This window comes from Temnothorax curvispinosus, unplaced genomic scaffold, assembly GCF_003070985.1.
Source record: "Temnothorax curvispinosus isolate PA1 unplaced genomic scaffold, ASM307098v1 QBEX01006657.1, whole genome shotgun sequence".
Classification (NCBI taxonomy): Eukaryota; Metazoa; Arthropoda; class Insecta; order Hymenoptera; family Formicidae; genus Temnothorax; species Temnothorax curvispinosus.
In genome coordinates, this window is record NW_020216437.1 from 143,381 (window position 1) to 170,063 (window position 26,683).

The 26,683-nt window shown below is 41.9% G+C and overlaps 1 protein-coding gene across 3 annotated transcripts in view; it reads right to left on the reverse strand.

The window, feature by feature from the left end:
- The window catches only part of LOC112456121 (serine/threonine-protein kinase 26), an 86,249-nt gene extending 60,957 nt beyond the window's left edge, over positions 1-25,292 (reverse strand). Inside the window, exon 1 of one of the 3 annotated variants that reach the window (XM_025018452.1) lies at positions 24,246-25,292. Coding sequence is in view for 1 of the 3 variants with exons in the window: in XM_025018453.1 (XP_024874221.1) it covers positions 24,246-24,260 (15 nt within the window). In the remaining 2 variants the exon portion in view is untranslated. Of the gene's footprint in view, positions 1-1,188; positions 1,334-24,245 lie in introns of those variants that run through there. The other 2 variants (XM_025018453.1, XM_025018451.1) reach the window with 2 other exon arrangements.
- Positions 25,293-26,683: the final 1,391 nt, after the last annotated feature.

Here is a 26,683-nt window from a genome sequence, read left to right on the forward strand (position 1 = left end):
ATAGTTAGATACCTCCTCACTCTGTTACGCGTTACTCTCCTCACTCTGTTACCTTCGCGATGGTTTACGGAACACGAAACGGTTTCTAGCGTTACGTGCGGGATCCGATGATCCCTGACACGAGAACGATACCCGTGAATTTATCGCAATGCATTGCAAACCTTCGTGCAATTAACGTTCAAAGATTTGATCAGAAAACATGGCAGTCGTGTTCTTTCTAATAATTACAATGTATTTATGTATTAATATGGATACAAAATAGCGATAATTTGGCGAAAATTCCGATTAAAGCGTAAACATTATCGATTTAATGGGGGGAAAGAAAAACCATAAAATCTTGCTCTGATTAATTTTAACGAGCTATATCCTTATCATTTTGCGCTTGATCATCAGGAAATGCGCCAGCAAATTTCGCGAAAAATTCTGTACTTTTGCGTATAGTGGAGAAAGTTTCTGCTTAATCTTAGTCATCGGAAAAGTGATCGTACACGCCCGCTGTGATTTTTCGCGTTGCATGATCGGTCGAGGGTGAACCAGCATAATGAAGAAACTCTCATCTACGACTAACCGTAACTCGCAATGTCACGTTCGTATACCAACCATGAGGATGACTCATAACGCATAACGTATTTGCATAATAAAAAGCAGTATGCAAATGAGCAATATGTACATATGAATTGTTACTCTCCATCCATCAGACATAAAAGGATTCAAATAAAGAATTATAAATCGGGTGAGCCGGAATGTAATAAATTATTTTGATCGCGAACATTATTATTTAATAATTGTTGAAATATATATATCCTCTTCTAAAAAGGAGATGTGAAGTTTATTGTTGCCGCTTTTCCGCGATGCCGATTGGTTCTCTTGCTGCGCTTACTTCATTTGCAGCTGTCATTGTATATTTTGACAGTTGTGTATAATAGGGTTAATAGTGAAATGTTAAAGATAAATAGCGCGCGCGTAGCGCGCGTCTGTAGTGTCTAGTATATATATATATCACTCTTTGTCGATACTGAATACATTGTATACTCAATCGCAAGCGTGTAATATTAAGTATAAATAATATTAATTACTAAAAATTTTTCTAACATTGTACATTTAGGGATCAATATTTTCCGGCACACCCTTTTGAATCGACAAAACCACTTAAAATTAAATCACGGGCACGCGGTATTCTCCAATTACCTCTCACGTTCTTTTCGTTGCTCACGCGTTATCACGCGCCCCTTCGATCAAGGGTGGCAGGTGCTTCTTACACGGCTTGCGAGGATTGCAGAGACGATACGATGTACTTAGATGTCGCGTGCAGGGTGGTCGCGCATCGACTGAGAGCTTCCCTCTTTCGGAGGGACCGAATCCGCAAGAAACGACAACGGCGACGCCGCGACGCAACCCCTTAGCGGCCAGCCAACCATCCGGCCAGCCGCCCCTAGTTGCCGCCGTCGCCACCCCCGAATGCATCCCCACCGCATCGGCGATTATCGAGAGAGGGGATACGTGTATCGCCACGCGGCCGACAAACTGGTGGGGGTGTCTGCTGGTGGAATTACTTCGCTCGGCAAAAAACATCCTCCCTCTCTCTCTCTCTCTCTCTCTCTCTCTCTTTCTCTCTTGCTCTATCTATCTCTCCTTATTCGGAGGGATGGAAAATTGCGAAGTGGAAGGTGGAGGGATGTCCGGGGCCGATGTACCGAAAACATGAAGGTCGCGACGGCGGAACAAATAAATCAAAATTCGTGGCTGAGCGGGTTGGTAGAGATTTTTCGGCGAGGATGGCGAGAACATGACATTGGTTATGTACAAGCTAGAATGAAGGTGCGACATGACGGAATTATCTGATATAATATTTGAGACAGTAAAACCGTATAGTGCACAGTCTTTATTTTTCGCAGTTTACAATGATCCACAGTAATAGTAATATAATTGCAAATTAAATACAAGATTATTGCAATCATAAACCATTTTTATAATATTTATAATTTTAATCTTCATAATTTAAATAAACCTGTTATTTTAAGAAAGTCTCAGATATTGCAAATTTTTTCTATACTTTCTATTATTTTAAAGCTTTTGACGTTGTCATTTTCAATTCTGGCAGTTCTCGAGAAAATACGCCGGTTATAATTTAAAATCTAATTATTGTAAAACGCAACCTACAGAATAATCTTCAAGGCTAAGAGATGACTTTCACGTCGATTGAATTTTACGAGGGATGATTGATGAGGGCAAAACAACAAGAAGATTGAGATGGTGGAGAGAGAATAAATTAAAATTTATCACACACGCAGATTTGAAAAACAGCTGTAATCAACAACTGTAATCAGTTGTCGTTGAAGCCGGAATTATTAAACTACTAAACCATATCAAAACAAAAATAGGAAGAATATCGCTTTTATAAACATAACATAGAAGCATAAAAATAAAAATGAAAATATTATATATAGTGTATATGCAAATAAAAGAAGTTTATACCGTGCAAATTTTACGGAGAAAGTGTAAAAAAATTATGTACAAATATATAAATAAAAATATTATCACAGTATTAAAAACGCCAAATTTAATATCTGGACAATGTTTGAAGCGGCTATTGGTTACTTAAATTTTTTAAAACTGACGACACTTCGTATCCTTTAATGCGATATTACTTGCTAAAAAAGGACCGAGAACATAAACTCGCAAACAAAAAGTTTCTTTCCGTCTAGAAAAGTTCATAACGGCACCATAGAGACGGAAGAAAGTGGCAAAAGGTAAAAAACTAAAGCTAATATGTCAACGAGCAAATGTTACGAGTGTGACCGTAAGAAAATTAAATTTTGGATAAATAATATAGAAAAATAGCGCGTCACGGTGAATTAAGTTAATAAAACATTTCGACCAATTTAACGTAAAACAAAATTCGTGGGAGGAATTACATATACAAGGAGTCAAGATTTATGTAAAAAAATTTTTGAAATTGTTTGCAATATTGTACGTATAAACATTACTATTATTATTATTATTATTAAGAAAAAATATTATCAAACATCATCAAATTTAATAAAATATGATGTACTGTGTGTAATCGAGCAATGTTCTCTTGGAGGGGTGGACTTCAAGTATTCCGAGAAATAAGATTGATATTATATCAGATGCAACTTTTAGATAACTTCGTTAAAAATGCGATAACTGTGAAATTTGTTCGCGAGAGCCATCGTTTTTGCGCGCTGTCGGGAGCGACGCGGAAGATAAATTAGAAGCCGTCGAGCGATAGGCGGTGCAAAGTAAGGAGAACGAAATCCGTATCAGTCGTCAGAGCTTGACAATTTCCTCAGGGTAGGCGTCAAAACGACACCGTGAGGATTCTTGGGTGGCTGCACGACGCGGTGGAAAATGCGAGGGATTGATGATATCGGGGTGTATCCAACCCGTTGGCACGAAATAAGTTCGGGAGATAAAAGCTCAGCTGGAATTTATCTGGTCTCCGCATCATTCATGGACTTCAATAATAACGCCTCGATAATAATTCGAATAGAAAGTATCCGAACAGTAAAATATAAACATTACAAAACGGTCATAATACATTGAATTAAATATCAAATTTCCCGCGTTATATTCAATTTATGTTTTTCTCTTATTTCATTCGTTTGTAAAATCAATTTATGATGTAAATGTATAAAATAAATTTCGTAAAATATAAAGAGAATAAAAGACTTGCTAGAAGAGAGCCCTGCATATCACTGATTTGCATAAGGCAAAGTACTCGCGGATTACAATCTCGGAGGACACGCTCCGCATCTTAGACGGTTCTCTTCCCACGGGACGACTTCTCGCGAATAAGAGATAACCGTCGTTTCGAAAAATGGCAATCCGCTGTTGCAGATTGCGATGTAGCGCACGAAAAAAATTGGCGTAACCTATCGCTTTTATTCGGCGTGAGATCAAGACCGAGAATGCGGAAAAAACATACCGGAATAAAGTTCTGTGGGGCGACGATCGAAGACCAACCTCGCTCCGTGAATCAAGTATGAAAAACCGGTTCTTGAGTGCAGCGGAGGATCTTACGGTGCATTGAAGACAGCCAAGGAAGTTGAACGGGTAGATCGACAGACGGGAGATCGATCGTGTCAAGGAGGTACAAGTACGATGAGTCGTCGTGCCGTTGTGCACCGTCTAATTTCACGCAATTCTGCACCCGGTGCGTAAACACCGGTTAAATTCGAACAAGTACTTATTTTCCTCGCCGAATTTATCTCGGCATGGATTCGTTAAACGTTTACGACATTGAGAGTCCGCATTCCATTTATGTCCGTAAACTATGGATATTAATTTGATCAAATGTACGAGAAAATTTTCAAACTTCTTTACTATTTCTTCAGGTTTTAAGACACAGTAGATTCTCCTTTTGTTATATCTTTCATGTATATGCAACGAAGGCTTGATGACCCGCAAGTTAAAAACTGCTTTTCACTGTGGTCAATTTTTTACGTTTTATATGAGCCGAGAGTGTTCAAACTAAGTTTCGCATTCGCGAATTATGTGAAAACTTTCTTGGAAGCCCATGGTGACTACGAAATTACGTGGTAGTATCGTCATTGGATGGAAGTTTTATATTCAAAATCCCTAACGTAACGCTGAACCTAATACAAAGCTTTAAATATGACAATTTCTCTCTGAATATGAATCACAGAATAATGATAGAGTTTGACAATGAGTCGCAGACAAACTCGTCAAGTTGAAATTACCTTAGTAATTTACAAAATACAATACCATTTCGTCATATCGTGATTTACGTACGAGTTAATAATTATCGCAAGAGAACTGTGTTAAAAAATAATGTACATGTACTTAACTCTATTGGTGCTAGCAAATTTTTTAATACATTTCAAGGATAATTATTTACTCACTCTTGTATATAAATTACATATTGCTATATAAATTCCTCGCGTATTTTACAAAATTATTGTATGCAATTTACGTATAATATAAAAGTTAGAATAAAGTAAGTAAATACGTTATCTCGAATATACGGCGAGCTGATCGGTTATCGATAGCAGTGTACCGAATTTTCGTGTTGATTGTTCGGCTCAATTACTCATCGAAATCGCGAGGGTATTAGCTCGAGCCGATAATGCGAAGGCTAAAGCTCTGCGCAAGCACGCTGCCTGGACCACAATCGAGATGCGGCCTGTGGATATTCGAGCATCGTCCGGATATCGGCCGTTCCCTCACAGCCGAGACAAGGGATTGACGTTAAGTATGTTAAATTAATTAACGTTAATTAATGCTTCCCCGAGGACTGTAGAAACGACGAACGAACGTGGAATACAGTGCAGGGATTACCGTGTCCCTCAGCAAGAGCCCATTAAAAACTACCGGAGCTATTTATTGTGTTGCCCATGCGAACGCACGCGGTCGCGCATAATTGCCCCGTTGTTAGAAAAGAAAAAAAGAAAACTAATTTTGTCTCCCCTAGCTAGCTAGGAGGAGAACGCGCGAGGGAGAACATAATCGTCTTGTGCCGAAAGTTAACTTTTTACCGTAATGGAAATGCCGAGCTTCCATACACGACGGCTGATCCATCAAAGATAAATGCGCCTGCGCGTAAAATTTTGATGAATCGGCCATACAAATGTATAATTTCAAGAATTTAATCGGTACTCCTTAACTCGATTGCTCCGATCAAAATTCACGGATCATAGAATTATACTTACTACTATACGACGAATATGCTATATTTTTATACAATCGAGATCTTCATTTATTATGACTTATTAGCAATTTAACTTATATCATTAATACCGATGTGTTTCAACTGACGATCAAATGCTTTCAAAAGTCATTACAACTTATCGTTTGTAAATTGAAATTTGAAATCTTATTTTTCTATAAATAGAGAGGAGATACCCAAGGATCGGGCGCGCTTAAGTACTTAAGCACTCCCATCTGACAATGAGAGAAAAAAATCCCCCTCGAAAAGTTCTGGCCGAGATAAAGATTAAAGGTTCCATTTTCATTTTCCACAACGGCAATGATTCGAAATATCTTAAATCGACTTTCGAAACTTGACCTTCTTGAGTAAACTCAATCTGCGGACAAGACTCCTCGCAACTAACATCCCCGTTATCAACTTCCCGCGTATGTACCGGGATATCTAGTGTCGCCACAAAGACTAGACGCGTTTCCTCGTCTATGCTTGCACCATTGTGAGTCAGAGGAGACGAATAAAGCAACCGACATTTCAGGGTTGCGGAAAGTTCGATGAAACTGCGCAAGTTTGTAAGATTGCCTATTTACAGATTACCACTATTCGCGTTGAAAACGATATTGCACGTTATGTATTACTATTTATTAATATCATAACGTAATATTACTTGAAGCACAAAGAAAAATACACAAGATCCGATAAACATTCTATCGTTAAACAAAAAATGTTAAATTAAAGTTTGATAATTGGAAAAATGATAAAAATAAACATGCTGAATTTGTTTTAAATGCTATGGGAAGAGAGTACGGGAAAGAGAAAATTTTTCTATGGTGTATATGTGAAATATTATTACATACGTATTAAATTACTTCTAACAGTTAAAACTTGCTATTAATCAACCTGTCGATTTCAGTTAAGTGCTATAATGTACATGCACATAAGAAACTAAAAGAGAAAACCAGCTGTGCAGGACAAATCAATATATATTATCCGAGTTGTAAAAATCAATAACAGATGACAAATCGATACGTGGATAAGAACCTATTACTGAGCGCACAGACCTCTACGCGGTACTATTAGCTAAATTCAATCGGTCAATCGTTATAGTTATAGAATTAATTATTGTGACGTGTGTTCATAGAATTTTCGATTTTAATTAATCTCTAAAATATTTAAGTACTGCGTACGACAGGTCCGAGATACTTTTTATACCCATATCCCGAAAGCCTACATGCCATCTTTCCAATCCTTTTTAACGGTAACTCCCGATGCCGAGAACGTCCCGATCCTAAATTATTGTGTTCGCGTGTCCGCTCCTTGGCGTGCCGGGATTATCGGGATTCCGTGCCCGGCCTTCCGAAAGATGAATAATCGCTGCGAAGCTACGATTCCCGTGGGACGAATAGCAATTCGTGCAGCGGACGTTGAGCATTCGCCGTTACGTACATAAGAGAGCACCCGTTAGATCAACTGGCCGCCGCAATAAACGAGATCTCGACATAGATGAAGATTTGCATCGCGAATGAGAATAACGTAGGCAATTTAACTATCCTACGCTTGGTCTCTCGTCACGGAAATCAGAAAAATTAAGGGAAAAATATGTTAATTATGTAGAAAAAGGAAAATCAAGTGAGATCTAGCCGCGAGTAAGTCGGACGGTCATTAAGCGACTGTTTGTCTCGTTTTACGTACTGATTCAGTTTCGAGCTGCATAACATTGCGAGTGAACTTGTGATCAACATTAGAGACTCTATGGAAAAACGATATAAATCTCAGTCAGCGTGATAAAGTCCTCAACATATATTTCTCTCGAAATAACTCGTGAAATAAATAGGAATATATTTTGATTAATGCTATATACTACACACATGAGCGTATCTATAATATTACACACGATACATTATCTGTCATTTTCTTTCGAAGGAGAGTCACCGACTGGTTGCGGACTGGCACAGAAGAAGGAAGAGAGTGAAGCCATGACAAAAAAAAAAAAAAACAAACGATTACACAACTTTGGCGGGGAAAAACTCCCCAACAGCGCGCGCTCCAATCCACGCGGCCAGCTCACCCTTATTACGTATAAAACTCCGTTATAAAAATCTTGCATCCTTTGTTTCGCAAAAATAAAGGACCGCGGTAAGCATAGAAACGACACGCGCAAAACGCTCGCCTTTATTTATAAATCTCGCGTACGTACATACATATCAAAGAAATACGCTCCTTTTCGCGATCGCTCGAACGGACCAACGGGAAATCGGGAAAACTCCTTGGCACTCGAAACACGTTTACCTCGTAACGACTACGCGGCACGCCGGGCGCGAGAAAAATACGAACAAACGGCGGTAAGGCGTCGTGTTTATACATCGACGCGGCATAAATTATCGCCTGGCGACACGTCGCGTGACCTATAACGACCACTCTTATTACGTTCGTTTTGAATTTATCGGGAGAACGAACAATGCCCACTTGACCCTTGATGTGTTTGGAGAAACGAGCTACCCTTGCGCTACCAGTTATCACGATCGCGCTTAATAATATGTAATCATCTCTTAAATCGTTTCATGCGTGTGTTCGTAATAATGCTCATTAGTAGCGAGAAACGCGTTTGGTATCGAATGGTATACTTTTTTTTTCATATACCTAGTCAAATATAACTCAAATGCAACATTCTTCGTGTTCACAAATTTAAAGAAAACCCATTATTCATACGGTCAAAGTTTTCGCTCTTCAAAAATTTCTAAAAACGATGTTAATAGTAGAACAGTCTAAAATCTAAGAGATACAATCTACATGATTTCATTTAGCGGAACGGCCGAGCTCGTTACGCTTTCCCAGGCTAATTCCCGGCTTCATCCAGGAGCGTAATCCCGTGGAATCAAGTTTTGTCCCTCTCATTGGTCCATGTTGCGGTTAGTATTGCCGGCCGACCCTCTCTGAACTTCATGGTCTCGAGAGCTGGCCGCTGGGAATCGTCGCGACCTCTCTAATCCACGAAATCTCCGTGAAACCCATCGCATTTCTCGTACAAATGATCAAAAACATATTTCTATTTATTCTTACACGCCGTAGAATCGCTCACAGTGCGCTTTTGATCGTCGATTGACCTTCGAGTAACTTTGCCAAGCAGTACCTTATCGCTTCGTTTGCGTATTCATTTTAAACGCATATTAACGAGCCGTGTCGCGATATGGTTTTCGGTATTAGAGATAAACACCAAAGTAATGCGATGACTCATTCTGGAGAAGCCGTTATCGCACTTTTCAGGTAAAATCGCAAATCGCAACTCAAAGAAATTCATGTCGGAAAACCTTCTTTATGACGCAATTTCGCTCTGTCTTATAGCGTCTCTACGCTACATATTTAAAATCTCTTCCAAGTTTTCCGTGGAATTGTGTAAAGCAAAATAAGCGGCTTTTAGGCTTAGTATATTCAAGAAACTAATTTCCTCTCCTGGGTTCTGATATCAAAAGTTTCTACGTTCACGAGCGTCTCATGCAAAATGAGAAGTATCGTTCGAGCATAAAATTTATGAAAATAGAAGCTCAGAAGGAAAATGTTTCGGAATCGCTGGATTACGTCACGACGTAGGATGTTACACGTAAAGAAATCAGAAAGAATAAGAAAATTTCAACGATGTAGCATCTCGTACAATTTACATTCTACATTTTGCTGAATATGTCTTTGACACTTTAATACATTTCACATACGCATATTTTATATTTACAGTTTAATAAATTAATTAGGAATAACTTTCGCAATCTGGAATGCTGGCGAATCAATGGCGGTAAAAGAGGACAATGCGATATTTGACTCGTGGCATACGCAGGAATTCCGAATTAAATGCTAAGTCGGCGGCGGATCGTATCGCGCCATAAATCAGCATAATCTCACTTGAAAATATATCGTAGAGATACCGTAGAAATAATTAAATGCAGAGCGAATCAGCCGGCGCCTAAGTCGCAAGACAATTTCGCGGTACCGTGCTCGCGTACTTCTTTCGTGCTTAGTAAGGCTCGTCTGCGAAAAAGCTTACTCGCGCTGGAAACGAGAGAATAACGACGGTAATAACGGTTGCTTTCGTTTGTCCTGTCGTTTTTTCGCGACGCACTGTCCAAATTCGTCCATGAATTTTAATCGGTTGGCTGAACGAGCGTAGCCGCTATATACAACAAACAGGGTACCTAAATATTGCGTCGTTACATTTCCAACATGCGCACGCGGCGACGGTTAAAATATTAATTGCCCGTGGGACGCATCCGAAAACGCGAGAAAATAAAAACTAACCCCTGTTATCCGTATGAAGATTAACGAGTTGAACACGTGAAATAAGAGACAACTCTTGCTACAGTAATTGAAACCGTGATTAACTGATTAAGTACCGGTGAAATAAAGTAGTTACTGATGCTTAAACAAAAAAGGTTTACACCGAAATCGATATAGCGATGACGAGTCGAAAAATCCAAAGAACAAATTCGTAATTAAAGTTCGCATATTCGCATTGCACAATTAAAGTGATTAAATTCTTATTTGTAGAAAATTGTTCTTTTTTTCAAAAAAATTCTAAATTCTTTAATTTGGATAACAATAACGGCTTTTACAGTTTAAAACGGGTGTGTTCGTTAATTACAATTGTCGAGCTTGGCTAGTAACGTGGGCAAACGTACGCGAGAATACGAGCGTGTAACAGAACACGGAGAGACACAGATAGCAGCATTATATCGCTCTGCGTTTATAAATGCCGCTATTAATACAGATGATAACACGAAGCGCGGTAATGCCGAACAATTAAAATCCTACGTGTTTTCAGAGAAACTTTACGCAATCGTGTTAGATAAGTTGAATGAATTATATTTGTGTTCTTAGCTTCAATATTTTTCCAGTTCATCTTCTATGATTTCGTTGTCGACGAGTGGTCGTCGCGGCGGGGAGTTTCTCGATTTTGTCTTGCTTTCCGCAGATGAGATTCTCATCTCGGACAAGCGCGTCACTGCAACGAGAGGGGATCTCTTTTTGTCTCGCGAATACAAAGCCGCGGCACGTGGTGTTGTTGGCGGCGAAACAGGTACGGATATTATCGTGTGACGCGCGAAATAGCGTAACGATATCGCGCTTTATTATCGTTGTCACTCGCAGGTATATATCGTCCGTGTGATTCACGCTCGTGTCCCGCCAACCGAGTACGACGAAGAGCCGTCCCATATGTCACGAGCTTAATATACTTATATCATGCTTTCATGCTAAGCGACGGTGTTCGTGAAGCCCGTTTCACAAGACACAAGGCGAAGGCGCATGTCGTCGCACCGCCGCTGCCGCTCTCCTTTGTTAACAACCGAGAATTACGAAACTACGAGTTACACCGACATTAACAGAGCCGGTTTTTTTTTCTAGATCAGCGATGCACAACCCGTCGCCGCGGGCCCCTACGTCATTCTTTCATAACAACATAGCCCGGCGTATTTGTTCACGTTCCGTACATTTGTAACTTCCATTATCTTTATGTTACCATATCTTGCGGCGAGAGACGAGAGACCTCCTTTTAAACCTTGGAAGTCGCGAGACTTTACGCGGAAACACATTCGTAAAAAAATGTTATTCAAGTTTATTTCTCATATAAATTATGTGTAAAGAAATCATGCATCTCTTTCTCTTTCTCTCCTCTCTCTGTCTTTCTTTCTGCTATTGTATGCTATAAAGTTGGTTATCGGAGCTAAGTCTTCAACACGACGATTCTACGCGAGCCGACTAGGATCTTGCTAAGACTTTATAATGCAATATAATAGGCCAGCGCGCACGCGGCGACGTGGTTACAGCAAGGTTGAGTTAAAATGCTCCTTCCATCGCGGTATCTTTATTTGTGACGATGAAAATGCATAATCTTTCGTTAGCTTACGAGTGGTTTCAAGAGTATACAACGGGGCCGTGCACTCACGTCTCCCAGCCACGTCGTTCTAAAGTCGTCCCGCGTAAAAGCGTCCACACATCATGGCGGGGATCGATAGACCACGAGGACTTTTATCGCCGAGATAAATTGCGTTTGCATAAGGAAGGGAGTTTACGTGGCGTTACGTGGCGCTGGTAAATGCTGCGCGAGACACACGGGAAGCCAGAGCGTACGATGAAAACGATCTACTGATGCCGAAGAACTAAATTTAGCATCCTGCGAAGAGGTGTGAGGTGTGATCGGTAAGGAAAGATGTAATCTGGACAAACGGGTTACCATAAGCGGCAAAATAATGTGGAGAGAGCTATTGCACAATGATTATATAATAAATTACATTTGAAATTACTTCAGAATTATTTGATTATCTCATTAAGATTACGCGAACCCTTTCTCGAGCAACGATTATGCAAGCTGTTAACCTTCGCGAAACCTATTTGTCTTCGTTAACGGGCGCCATATGCATGACAGTAAGACGTAAGACGGTAATGCTCAATCAAATTTAATGCACGCTGCATCTGCGATCCAGCTTGTCTTTGAGTTCCTTGGCGTATCGAGACTCGCTTGCCGAAACTGATTGGAGGTCTCCCTAATTAAAGGCACTAGTTTCTAATACCGTTCCTTTATGTTACTGTTATCGTCAAAGTCGCCGTAGAACAGAAGCGGCTATCGATTACTGGCATGGGAGAGATCATTATCTTTTAATTAAATTCGTTAAATGTCGGAAATCGATATCAATCACATAGACACACATTTATTACTGACAGATTTCAGTTGGCTCGATGGAATATGTGTAATAATCCGAAATCTCATGACGTCGAAATGAGAATGGGAAAAACTGAGACGGTCTGGAGCTCAATTTCGGTGCGATCAAGCCAGCCTGTATAAAAGGGTAGATATCCTTGAGTGGGGAAGGTACGTCTACTTCGGTTGTTACCCTGGCCATCGACCGTCTACGAACCGCCGCGTCCTGGGGCAAAGACCTTCGCTCGATACATATTCCGTCCGACCGTCTCGATCGTCTTCTCGTAACGCGATAAAAATGTTACATCGCAGACGTCCGTTAGATTTAAAGATCAGTTTGATGTTCCGCGATACAACCTGTGACGAACGATACTACCTGCGTGCAACAATACTAAATGCATCGCAAATCAGTTATGTTTATAATAGAGGAAGGAACACGCTTTAAATTAATTAGTTGTCAGCGGAATTTCTTTTGATCAATCATGCAGCTCGTCATACATATTTTATCGTGAAAAGAGAATGACGCGAATGGAGCAACGCCGTCAATTGAAGGTAGAGCAAAAGCGGGATGCTCCGCGTACTCTAATGTTACCATATTTATTCTAACCACCTGTTCCTTCTCAATCTCTATTCTATGAAAGATGAAAACGTCCTCTTCGACATTTCTTTTTCTCACGGAAGCATTTCGCCAGCTAGTTGACCGGAAATCACGGATTTTCATAATGTGCAAAAACGTACGTTCCATATTGACACAAAAAATTGCCATTTACTCCGATTACATTTTTACGATTACCGCGATTCTTATGTTCTCAAATTCTCGTGCAAACAAAATAATCAACACAGATTAGATTAAAAATTAAAATATTTTTCATACTTCTATTATAATAATTCTATTTAAAGCATAGGAATCAATGTGCAACGGTCTATTTGTTATTAATTTGTTCTAGCTAGTTGTAAATAATTGAATACAACTCTAAGATAATTATCTCTGATAGTTTATTACGTGTCGTGTGATCACGCAGTGGCGATTGTTTTCCGAACGATTTAATTAATGAAGTCAACATGCCGTGATAAATAACGTTAGATGTGATAAATTATTCCGAGACACTGTTGGCGCTGAAAAAGAGGATTGTTACGGTGGAATTTGTCTCACTATGAAAAGATACTGCGAGAGAGAATGAGTACCGTTGCTTCCACGCCCCGGCGACTACTCTTTCGTAGCCAACGCGCAACGTGACGACGCTGTTTTACAGCTTCATCGGCGCTGTGTTAAAAAACTAATCTATCGCATTTGCCTGAGCCATCTGCTGCGCCGGACATTCTTGTGCCGTCACAGATAAACACGACTGCATTATTAATATGCAATAAAATTGCTTTTAATTGAATATAATTACGCAATAAAATACGTGTAATGTGTCTCATACGCAAAAATGACATGCACAAAGTCGCTATGTGGTGTATTCATATGTTGTTTTCAAATTGCACGTGACTTGGCGATTTATTGTTATGCGCAAAAGTGCGGTCGACTTTATAAAATGATTTAAATAACGCGCGCGTATAAATGCTTTGTAAAACTATGTATTTCGTATTGTCACTTAATAATAATATTTCAGAAAACCAACGGTCCGTGAAACTCGCACGGATTTGCCGCTTCCTAAAGTTATTTAACGTAATCGTTCACGTTGTTGCCCAAAAACGGTTCGCGAGCGAACATTTCGCGCGTGCCTCGCAAATTAACTCATTTCTCGATATTCGCCGAGCTTCCTCGGCAGTTGATATTCAAATTCGTCTGCTTATCAAAACGCGACAATGTTCCACAACTTTCGAAATATCCATGAAAGTGGAACGTGTTAGAAAGTAATGCGGAAAGCAGACGAGATAGTTCAAGAATTTTTGACCGGTCGACCGAATTCTACATTTCTGGGGAATTTTTCGGTATTCTTCGAGCGTGCAATGTGGGTGTCAAAATACCCGTTCGAAATGTCAGCGAAAGTAGATCACCGCGACGCACGTGCATTTCTTTGCAGAGCGTGGAATGTGATGTCTTCTGGCTTTAAATCCGTCACACGTACGGCTTCCTGTGCACCTGTACGTTCGTTTGCATCGGACAATGTTAATACCGCGTGACTAAATTATTTTAAAAAAGAAAAAAAAAAGAAAAAAATGTAGTTAAATCGTGAAACATAATAAGAGTGTCCAAAAAGTCATGTAAATATTTTTTGCGCACAATCACTGACTGCGCCTGCCATGTGTGTGTCGCAGGATCACATAGGTTTAAATATAAAATGCACGGAGGAAGAGGGTAGAGATATACCGCTATGGCTATGGCGTTACTTTTTAACGGACGCTGCCATTTTCCGTTCGAGTGCGTCATCCGATCGGATGCCCCGAACGTAAAATAATGCAGCAGAAGATTCCAGACGGGATGCTGGACAATCGATTTTCTTTAATTATCTAGCGAGTGTCAATACCGGGCGAAGCGAAGCGTCGAATTATTCAGTGGCTTTTAGAAAGTAAGGAACTGATAATCTCCGATTCCCGTCACGATCCTCTTTATCGGAAATAATACTAATGGAAAATGATAATACGAGAGACTTTGATGGCTGTGCCGAGAAAGACTACAGCTGTTAAACGTTAAACATGCTCGGGAGTATAAAATATATGGTTTTAGCTACTATGCATATATACTGATGTAGATGATATATGGAATTAATCGTTAAACATAGTATAATATTAATGAGAAAAAATTAAATCGTCTTGTTTTCCACCTACAAAATTTTACATAACTTAGGAAATACATAACTCAAGAAATATATAATTCTAAATAGGGAGCTAAATATATTAGCCTAGATAATAATGTCATATTACCATTAGAATGTTAACCGCGTCTGTTGAACGCGCATGCATCTACATGCATTAATTACGTAACACGAACACTATCCCTATTCGAACATTGGTCTGGTTCGATGTAACAAACACGATATGGCTTTATCAGGACGCTCTCAGTAAACGGCACTGTCGTATCTTCATAAGGCACAGTCGCTATAATTCAATTCACGTGGAATTTAACATCCTGGAAGTGGAGCGAAATCGATATCGATCGCGTTTGCTGGTAAAAAATTGGACGCGCAATTTGCCGAGTTTGAGCAGCAGCCATCCGGCTGCATTCATCCTTTCCGCGGGTGCGGCGGCAACGGGTGCAAATCGCGGGGTCGTGAGAAAGGCTGGTAGATAAAGGAAATGAGGTATCCCGTGAGGCGGGCGGGCTGTCCGCGAAGATGCGGGAGGCTGGTTGGTGGAAGGAAGGAAGGAAGGAAGGAAGGGAAAGGGTAGAGGGGAACGGGGAATCTGCTTCTGGCCGAGAGAGATCCGGTCCTCTGGGATAATGGAATTCCTTTCTCCTCTCGAGGCTCGGTACTGACGAGGGAGGTCCTGGTCTCCCATCGACGATCTCGAAAATAAAACCAGGTCTACGAGCGAACGTTGGATTTCAATCAACGTCGATCCTACCTCCCCGTACTTTTCTCCTTACGAGTGAATCCGCCGCCGCCACCGCCGCCACCGCCATTGCCTCCACTTCTCGTCGCGCGAAACGTGAATTAACGTCTAACTCCTCTCGTGCGAAATTCAATTATGGAATACCTGCACGGGAACACATTTCTTCTTTTTCTTCATGCTTCACCGACGACTTTCAGATATAGCCGTCAGAGCTTGCGCGAAAACGGCGAGATTATGAATTATTACATTTTTGTTAACCGAGGTGCAAATTTATTCTATATATATATATTATTTCAAGATCTGTCTAACAAGTGACGGCTCATCCTTTTTTAAATATCTCCTGATCGGCGACCCGTGAACAACAGCCACATCTCGTCGAATAAATACCGTGAATACCAACCAATGAATACTAATGAATTAATGTAACGGTAGTCAATAATAAAATGAATTTTTGGGATATCTTTCGATCTTGCGGAAAATTCCACTTATTGAACTCAATCTCCAAAAGTTCAATATTATTATCAATGATATTCTCCATAAATAAGATAAATTGTAACAATTATAATAAGTAGATAAATAACAAATTAAAAATGACTGAACAACCTATAGTAATGCATCAACGGATGCAACTCATTTGGTCGCACATTGAGAGGATCGCGTTGCATTTTTCACGAGAGCCGTTACCGTCGACCAATCGACTGCTTTTACTGAAACTAAACGCGTTGTTTTTCGGACTTCGACCTCCGACGCATTCTGCAAATAGAGTTCAGAACTTTCCGCAGTATTAACGAATACTTTCGTGCTGACATGAATTCGCATGGAAACACTTGCCGGTCTAAATGTGCTGTCATGATTTATAGATATCGTCCATAATGCTTTCCTGCAATGAGACAGCTTCAGCAAGATGATGGATTACCATCGCTATATAGATAGTAATGCCAGCAAAAGTGAGATGCTCCAAACTTGCATTATCAATGCATTATTACCTCAGGATAGCCGTCGCATCTTTTTTTATTATAAAAATTGAAATAAAATAAAAACCACGATTAAAAATAGAATAAATAATATAGTATTTAATAAGAATAGCATATAATGTATCATTATCCTCGGATTGTGATTTTTCAGTGCATTATCCTAAACTTGGCAGGATTCTAACTAATGGATTTAGCAAACATAACGATGTATGAAAATTTTAAGAATAACAAAAAAAATTATAATATCTCGCATTTCCCAAAACGCGCGGTTCAGTTTGTGGTCAATGGCAAAATTGTCAGAGTATTACATGATCCGACGTATTCCAAAAATATTACCCAAAATAACATATTGGAATCTTGGAGAATCGTGATAAACTTTCTTCGCCCTTGATCTCGAGCGTGCAGCGAATCCAAGTTTTGTTTGTTTTACGAACCATAGTTTTTAGCCTAGAGGAATTTCAAGACGGAAAACAGGGAAGTAATGGCAGCACCACGAGTAAGAAACTGAGATCGGGTAAAAGGTTCAAGAGCGTACTCAAGACGAGGTGAGGGGAGAGGGATGGAGATGGAGCGCGATTCAACAGAAGTTTCAAAGAGGAGCGATGACGAAGTGAGAAGGCAAACTTGGGTGCTGAAAGTCGGGGTTCCGAGGGAAATTTTCAAAGGTCACTTTCGGGAAACGCGAGGGAATCGCACATCTCTTTTTTTCACTTTGCCACTGTGCTTAAAATTCTCATTGAACTTTATAAACTCGCCAAATCCATTAGTTGGAATTTTGCCAGGTTTAAAATAATGCGCTGAAAAATCATAGCGGAAAATAGCGATGGTACATCACTTATTATTCCTATCAAATAATGTGAATAAGATCGTATAAAAAATTTTTGAAAAAAATACATAAGATATTTCGCTAGCCTGCCAATTGATTAATGGATTAATCTTTTTATCTTCTTTTTTTTCGTTTAAATATACGCAGTCATTAGAACGGACTCATTAAGGCAACGATGTGCTTCATCTTCGTAACGAATCAAGTTTTTTTCCGTGTTAGATGGAGTCCTAGCTTGATTCGAACGCGCGCAACGCATCGCCGCGGAATCGGAATTTCCTTTCACCGTAGATGAAAACCTGTTACACGGGCTTTTTTTCGTAGTCACGCCTTTACGACATTATGCAATCGTCATCGGCAGCGACAATTTCAGAAAGGTGTTAAAAATCTGTGGGCCATGCACCAGTTAATGCGTGTCGGTTGATACGGAAATCCGTCAAGCATGGAGACCGCATTTGCTTATCGCCGATCGCGTCTGGCCGAACAGGTGAACCAGCTACTTAGGTTACTTTTAAACGTGACCGTTCTGCATTAAACTATCAGCTTTCTGCCATGGATCACCGAGTACCAAGCTTACTATCTCATTACAATCTCTTTTTCGTTCTCACGTGGGTATATGAATTTTTGTAACTGATTTTTGTGGAACGAAACACAAAAATCTTGTCTCACGATATTAAAAAGACTCGAGTTATATATAAACCTGGATCAAAAATCAAAAAGCAGTTCTCGTTAATCTAATCACGTTCTCGACAATTATCTATTACAGAATACGAGGCACCTGCCTACCCCATTTTGCTTATTATTAATTATCTCGACGCTGCCTCCTGCGCGATAAGCACTCGCGAGGAAGTACTAAGAAACCCCCCGAAGCCAGTTGAGCGCATCGACGCATACCGCATATGCATTCCAAGCTTAATTATACGTCGCAAAACACCGCGTCCACTTTTACGGTCGATAATTCGCCCCGTGTTAACGCGTTTCTGTCTCTTACGACGTGCCGGGTCGTTACAGGCATCGCGCGCAGCCCCCCTCTGCCTTATCCGCGCCCTCGGCGTAATCAATCCGACGTACTAACGAAGTTTCATGGCGCGATACATTGGCTTCGAGATTAACGCCGCAGCCAGCCGCGCGTATCGTACGTTGCAATGCGCATCAGACAGACACCCCTCCCGCGTCTCCTCCTTTGATCCACGTTAAATACGCCAAAGGCGTCTGCGTTAACTGTGTTAGGTAGGTACGCGACCACGTAGGTACGTGTGTAGGTAGGCGTTATCACCTACGTGCACACGCGAGCACGCATAAGCGCGCGGCCACAGGCGCCATATGCTCTCGCAGCAACCGTAGATAAATGCAGGCGCGAACCGCGCGAATGCCAATATTTATGTAAGCACACACGCGCGTGCATCGCACACGCACGATAAATGTTGTTACTCTACGAAGGGGGTCGTTCGTCCGTGACGTTTACGACCGAACGAAACCCCCGCGCGATGCGTGATTTCATTCCCGCGCGAGCGCGTTGTGTTCCAAGCCGAAAGTTCTTCCTCCGGAGTATTCCCGGTGTCATGATTTTCGTTTAACTATGTCGGCGAGCTTTTCCGATTATTGTCCCGATATTGCTGCAGCGAGTCGAGGATGCTATTGATTATCGACAAATTTTTGAGAAGCATCACTTTAAGATAATATAATTAGATTGGATAATATAGTTTTAGTCGCTGAACTTAATTAAAAAGCATACATCTGAATCAAGCCTACGTCGCAATGATTAAGTTTCTGTAGAACAAGATTACCCAGAGGGCTTGCTTAATCATAATTTAGATGTCTACGGAGAGAAATTCGCGTTGTACCTACTAAAGAGACTCGCAGACTCGTAATTATTTTGCGTATAACAATATGACAACAATACTGCATCTCCGAAAAGATTCATAACACCTGCATTACGCGCCAAAAGTTTTTATGCTATACTTTTTCCGAAGGTAAATGAAATAGCTTTTTTCCCGTTTGATCGCAAGTGTTGAGTTATTTTGGGTGCGATTAAACGGAATTTAAGAAAATGTATTGCGGTCGGATCCTTTTAAAATCATCTATATTTCTACAACATTATACAAAGATAGCTGCTGTTGAGAGAAAGATTTATTTGGTCCAATGATTGAAATCGATTTGTAAAACCGTCTTTATTCAGCGATTTTGGCGAGCCCTAGATTTGGCTGTCAGTCCCGTCAATTTTTACATCTTGCAACGCATGCTCGTAAAGCGTAAACGTTCTTTTCTTTTTGGTAGCGCGTATATCTTATCGGAAATAAAATGGATCGCGGCCAAGCGCGATGCGCATACAGAGAGTTGCCGAGGAAAAATCATGGCGTTCGTTTCGTCTTCATGACGACGTGGGGGATCTAAATTGTAGGATGTAGCACGTGCATTAACGAAATTACACCGAGTACTACCCGAGAAATTTCTTTATCGGAATATACGGAATAAGAACAATTGTATTTTTATTCGCGTTGCGCGAATAAATAATGCGGACGCGAAATGGAATTGATGAGAAATGAATGCGGGGGAAACATCTCGCCGGTATCTTGGAAAAATATCAACGCGACATCGCGTTACGTACGCGGCGTTGGGATGGCGATGGCAACTTTTAATTTACCAGGAAGCGGAGGCCACACACCTGGAAACGGAGCACAATGGTGCATTGTCCGCGCGCGAGCGTCGGGTTTGATCACGGATGTGCCCGCCTTTGTCAATTTCCATAGTTCGATTCTGAGCTATCTACGGCGTGCTCGCCCACGGTCTGGGTCGTGTATACGTCGATGCATCTGGTAGAACACGTCCCGTCGCATCCGGCCTACATTGCCGTACGTGCGGCGCGCGTCCAAGGAAATGCGAGCCACTAAATAGCCGCGGATCTTACGTAACACGCTAATGCAGTGGCGATCGCTGTCACGCGACTCCCTCCTTAGAGTGATTTACTCGCGACATGCAATGAAAAAATTCGCGTTACCGTTGATCTTTGAGCTTGACTTTGATAATTATCTTACTTCAGAGCACATAAACAAACATATGAGATTTGCATCACATGTAACATGTACGTGCTGGTCTACAACCTTGCTTTAAAAAGTATTTAAGCTCTAAGCCGTAAGAAATTGACCAATCACAGTGAAATATGAGGAAAATACTCGACTGTGATTGGTCAGTTTCTTACGGCTTAGAGCTTAAATACCTTCTAAAGCAAAGTTGTAGACCAGCACTAACACAATATAATACAATAATATAATATTTGTCTGTTTCATATTATATTACATCTTACGTGGCGACTGAATTCTAATGTTAAACAGGAACGTTCATAACCGTTGGTTGTACCCGGTAAAAGAGAGACAATTAAAGCGATTGAGTGAACTGTGAAATAACTTGTCCGAATGTTGCCTTAATTAAGAGAGTCGCAGGACAACCTGTTTACGCGCTCACGAATTACATTCACACGAATTCAGGCACACAGTGGCCTGAAAAAGAAACTCGAGGACATTGCCGAAGATTCGTCGACCGTCGCGTCGCCCTGTAATAACGGTACGCGTATACATTCCACATGCACACACGTCTTTTACCATTCGATACGATAAAATCGGAACAATGCGCGGTGATAAGAATTAGTCATGCGTGTTAACCGAAGCTACTTTTAAATACGAATTGATAAGAATAGAACCGATATTGGCGATTTTTCGTACACATGTAGCGAGAACGATAGACCTTTCTAACATTCGAAATATGACTGGAGTACGACAAATATTTTTCTGAAACTAAGTGGCAAAAATTTCATGCGCCCTCCCCCCTCTCCCGCGAAGAAAGCTTGCGATTTTCGCAACACCTCACAGCAATACGTACAAAATGTTCTACCACATTTGCTGAAATATCGCAGAATGCAAACTTCGGAGAAGTTTCGAGACAACCGTTTCGACAACAACGTCAATAACAAGTCCACACGAAATTCGCGAGAAAAGTTCTCTTAATTCGCTTTCAAGTTTTGCGATTCAGAGTACGCATGTATAGTACTCGTATATGTATAGTATCAGGTGCTGCAGCTTGCAGCTCTCCCACAGGTTACCCGAAAAGTTTCAAGGGGGACCTAGGGTCTGATTTTCTCGACGAGTTCATTCGAGATAGACATGAATTGTTGCGAAAAACGGAATAGGGAGAACTTAGCGTTAGCAGTAGAATCGCGAAGCCGTAGGATCGTGCGTAAGAGACGTCGAAGGGGTGGAGAATCCCACCCTACGCACTGGTATATAACATCTCGATCGATATCAACGGTAGCTTTGTCCGTGGCTCTTTCTTTTAAGAGTCTCGTCGGATAGACGACTCGACTTCCTTTCTCGCCAAGTGCGACAAAGATAAGATACCGACGACGAGCATCTTGAAGAGCGCGTCGATGAATCCGAGATCGAAATCGCCTCGAGATAGTCGTCGATCGAGAACCCGAAATGAATCCGTGTACCTCGAGCGAAGCAATCGCAAACAGGCATATCGCTTCGCATCTGACAATGAGGGGGAATTTCGCGCGAAAGGAATTTCAGTCGATCGAACGCTCGATAAAAAAGATATTTATTTAGCATATAAAGGAGCGATCGAAACAAAAAAACCTTTGCTTTATTAAAGACGGTCATGAGGAAAAAAGAAGTTGGACGAGCCGCGTCATAGGCACGCACACACGTACATTTCATTTGAAAGCATCAAAAGCAACGTGAGAACACAAGTCACGTTCCATGCGATTATCACACTCGGCTCGAAAGTGTTTCGAGCGGTAATCCGTACGTAACGTTATAGCAGGCTATCGGTGAAATTCAATCGCGGGATATTAATTACGCACCGGCGCGAGTTTTTATTTCTTCTTTTTTTGTATACGAGTCGACTCAGCGAAAAACATACGAGTGCGATAAAACGAATTCCAACCGTACGATTGCGACGTGCATGCGTCACCGGCGACGATAACGTTTTCGCCGAAGAGGTGGCGAAAGGTGAAGTATCAGTTGATCCAGATCCCATTGCGAATTCATCTTTGCGCAACCGCGCGAAATTCTCCTTGACGCTGTAGTAAAAATAATTAGTTGGCCGCGACATCGGTGGATATAATAAAAAGCGAGTCTACCGAGCGTCGTATATCCTAACCGCTAACGGATGAGAAATTTCCCATGGTCCCACGGAAGGGTTGATATTATCTCCCATTGTGCGGAAACTCGAGTGCGTCCGAAGTAGGAAATAACGCCGACCGAGATTATTAAAACGTCGGATCAATTGTATCAATAAATCGAATGGAGATACGAGGCCGATGTAATTGAAGACTTGGAGGCTCGAGAGTGATTAATCGAGCGTCTCATTCCTCCTTTTTTTGACCGACCGCGAGGAGACGTAAACATGTGTAACGCGCGCTATCGCATGAGCGAATATCTGCCGAGATGAGAATGCGAGCTCTCTTATCAAAATCAATAGGGTGACGACGACGACGAAGAGGCTCATCAATGTTTTTGTTGTGACTCGAAAGCGGCGTGGCACGATCCAAAACAGATCGCGAATCCCGCGAGCTACGTTATAACGTTGCGATAGTATTGATAGTAAGACGATATAACCGGCGGACCCCCCAACCGCGAGACTACTATGTCAAACTGATAGAATTATTGTAGCTGATAAAGCTTTGTACTTCAATGACATTTATTGCGATTTCTCAAGAACGCGAGACAATTAGGCATTGTCGGAATTTGCCGGCTTTGCTTCAGTTTCGCGTGTATTTTATATAAAACAATTATTTTCGTGGTTAATTATATTGGAACGTGGTGACGACTACGTGACATGTATACGAATCCAACGCTGGATAAGATCCTAAGTAGACGTAGCGGATATCCTTGACGAAATTTATCTCTACGAAGCAACTTGCGCGATTATTGCAACGTCTAATTATTAGATTACATAAATGAATTCCATTTACAAAAGATATATCAATGGCGTATAATTAAGAACGATAATATATATGAATATGCGATAATGCACGATAATATACGATAATTCGAATTAGAACTATCGCGTGAACTTTTAATCCAAATTAACGATCTGTCACAAATAGAGATATCAATTTTATTTTATAAAGTTAGACATCTTTTCTAAGGGGAAGGACAAATTCAATATCTCATTCTGTGGTTCCATTTAAAGTCACACTTTGTCAAATAAAATTCACCAAATTACATCCGCGTGGAGCCAATTCTTATCGAATGCTAAGCACCTTCGAACTGTCACGAGAGAGAGGGAGAGAGAAAGAATGACGTCGGTTTGCAGGGGAGAGAGAAAGGAGCGAGGGGCGCGGGAGGAGCGAAGCGGGAGTTGATAGCGTACCAGCTGTGCGCAGAACGGGAGGTTAGGTTAGGAATGGCGTTTGGGGGTCGCGGGGTCGCGGGGTCAACCCCGCGGGATCGAACGGAGCCGAAGCGAAGGCGCGATCGCGGTGCAACGGGAAGCGCGTGACGCATGCACGCCACGCAGCACGCAGCACGCAGCACGTAGCACCGCACGGAGAGATGCGCGAGATAGACATCAGGCACTCACCTCGTTGAAGGCCATCTTCTTCGCTATGCTTCCGGACTCGCGGCTGCTTCCGGCGCCTCCTTGCCCCACCGCTCCAATGGAAGAGTATCCTCGTAGGAAGCTGCCGGGCTAGTAGTCCCAGCAGCAGTAGCAGCAGCAGCAGTAACAGCTGATTCCACCGGGCGTCCAGAGGGGATGGTCCTCCAGGGGAGGGCGACAGCGCATCGAGGTCGCCGACGGCACTCGCGACGCGACGTCGACAACGACGACGGGAACGACGGGAACGTGGACGGCGACGTGAACGACGATAACACTCGCGGCGACCGACCCGTCTGACAAACGACCTCCGCGACACACATACGTCACGGGAGAGGAGCGCGCGCGATCACCTTCTTGCGAGGGGAATCCCCACGAGAGCACCCGCACCTCTTCGCTCGCTTATATATTTCTCTTCTCTTCTCTCTTCCTTCTCCCGTCTCCCGTCTTTCTCTTTTCTCTCTTCTTTTTCAACGGCTTCTCGTTCACTCGTCGTTCGCGGCGCGCCGCGCTGCCGATCCGCCGACCTGCCAGGGGGATCGCGGCCGATTTGGCATTCCTCAGGTGGGCACCGTTCGCGAGGAGCGCCTTCCTGGAGTAGTGGAGCTGCGACGGAGCACGGTCAAGGCAGGCGCGGGATGGTATCGCTGCGCGGGCGGGCAAGAGGATCGCAGAGGACGACGACGACGACGACGACGGCGACAGGACGGGGACGGGAACACGACACGAGACGAGACGACACGTTACGGGGAGCACGGGAACGGACACCGACGCGTTCACCCGACGTTACCGCGGCGCGTGGCGACGTTGACGTCAACCGCGGGACGGGATGCGCGCAACCACGACGACCGTCGCTCCGACCGCACGATCGTCCGCGATCGTTTTTCGGCACTGCTCTTTTTATTCTTCTCCCCTTTTTCCTCCTCGCGCGTATTTATATCCACGGCAGAGGTATCCGCAAACAGACGGGCGCCATCTTGCTTTCTGGCAATCGCCAGCGGAACGGACCGGAATGGCGCGACACGGCGGGACGGACGGACGGACGGACGGACGGAGTACAGATACTACAGACGCGCGCGGCGCGGCACAGCTGGCCGCTCAGGCCGCTGCGCGCTGGCGGCGTGAACCGCGTGAACGTGAACGGGCCGGGGGCCAGCGGCAGTGCTGCCCAGTGCTGCCACTGCTGCCGCCGCGCGCGGTAAGCCGAGTCCAGCTGAACCGGCGAAACGCTCCGGAATCGGACCGGCCGATCACGCGCGTTCGAATATGCGCGCGCGCGAGACTCCGATCATCGACGCGCTAATGACTTTCAGGCCGCTTCAGGCGTGCGGATCTGCGGTCGAGTCAATTATGCCGCAAATGCGCTTTGCAATACATTTTGATATGTCAATTATTGGATTTTTTGTCACGTCTCAATACTTACTGTGTTATGCCGCGCGACTCAATTTTTTTAATTCGGCTTGTTATTGACAGCATTCAATTTAGACTACATAATTTTAGGCTACTTTTTATCTGTACTTTTACTACATATATCTATTTAAATTTTTTCCTGATTTCTTCTTTCGTTCTTTTTAAATTTTATATTTTCCTTTTTTTGCAATTTTTTTTCATATTATAAATTTAGCTTCAAACTGTTGTATATTGTATAATATGTACATACATAATGTCTTATATCTTTTGACTATGTTTCCACTAGTTTCATCGTATTTTATGGCATATCTAATCGTAGCGATAGATAAGCATCTGATAAAAATAAAATAGCATGTATCAAAAAATATAAAATTGTTTAATTATTTTTCGAGCAATGCACAGAAGAAACGTAATAGTAGAGTGTTCGATTAGAAATTAGAACAAAGCTGTGCAAAGTTTTATCATCACATTAAATTAATTATCGATCGTTCGTGTAAAATACATTCGACGGAACGTGAAAAAGAGAAGGCACCGGAGATATAATTCGTTTTCTTACAATTAGATGTAAACACCTATAAAAATTTATTTCATAAAACAGCGCTAAATATTTCGGAACGTAATGGCTCAAGTATTCCATGACATATTTTGTTCTTTAATTTTTAGTTTCTCACGGTAAATCATTTCGGAACAAAACCGAGGATTCGAATAATCTGCGGTTACCCGTTGAAAATATTCGTGAACACAGCTACGTAGTTCAATATCTACGTTTTGTACACATAGAGAGCGCCAGTGGACGGATTCTCCACTAAAAACGCGGGCAAAGTGGTATTCATACTCGAATCTTATATTTAATTTAAAACCATTTTAAGTACGATCTTAAGATGTTATAAACGAAAAATGTATTGGTGTTATACATATAACACTACTACATTTGCAGATGTTAGCACGGATAAAATACAATCACGGAATTAAAATCATGCTTTTCTACATTTTCTATTCTTAAAAACTTTAAC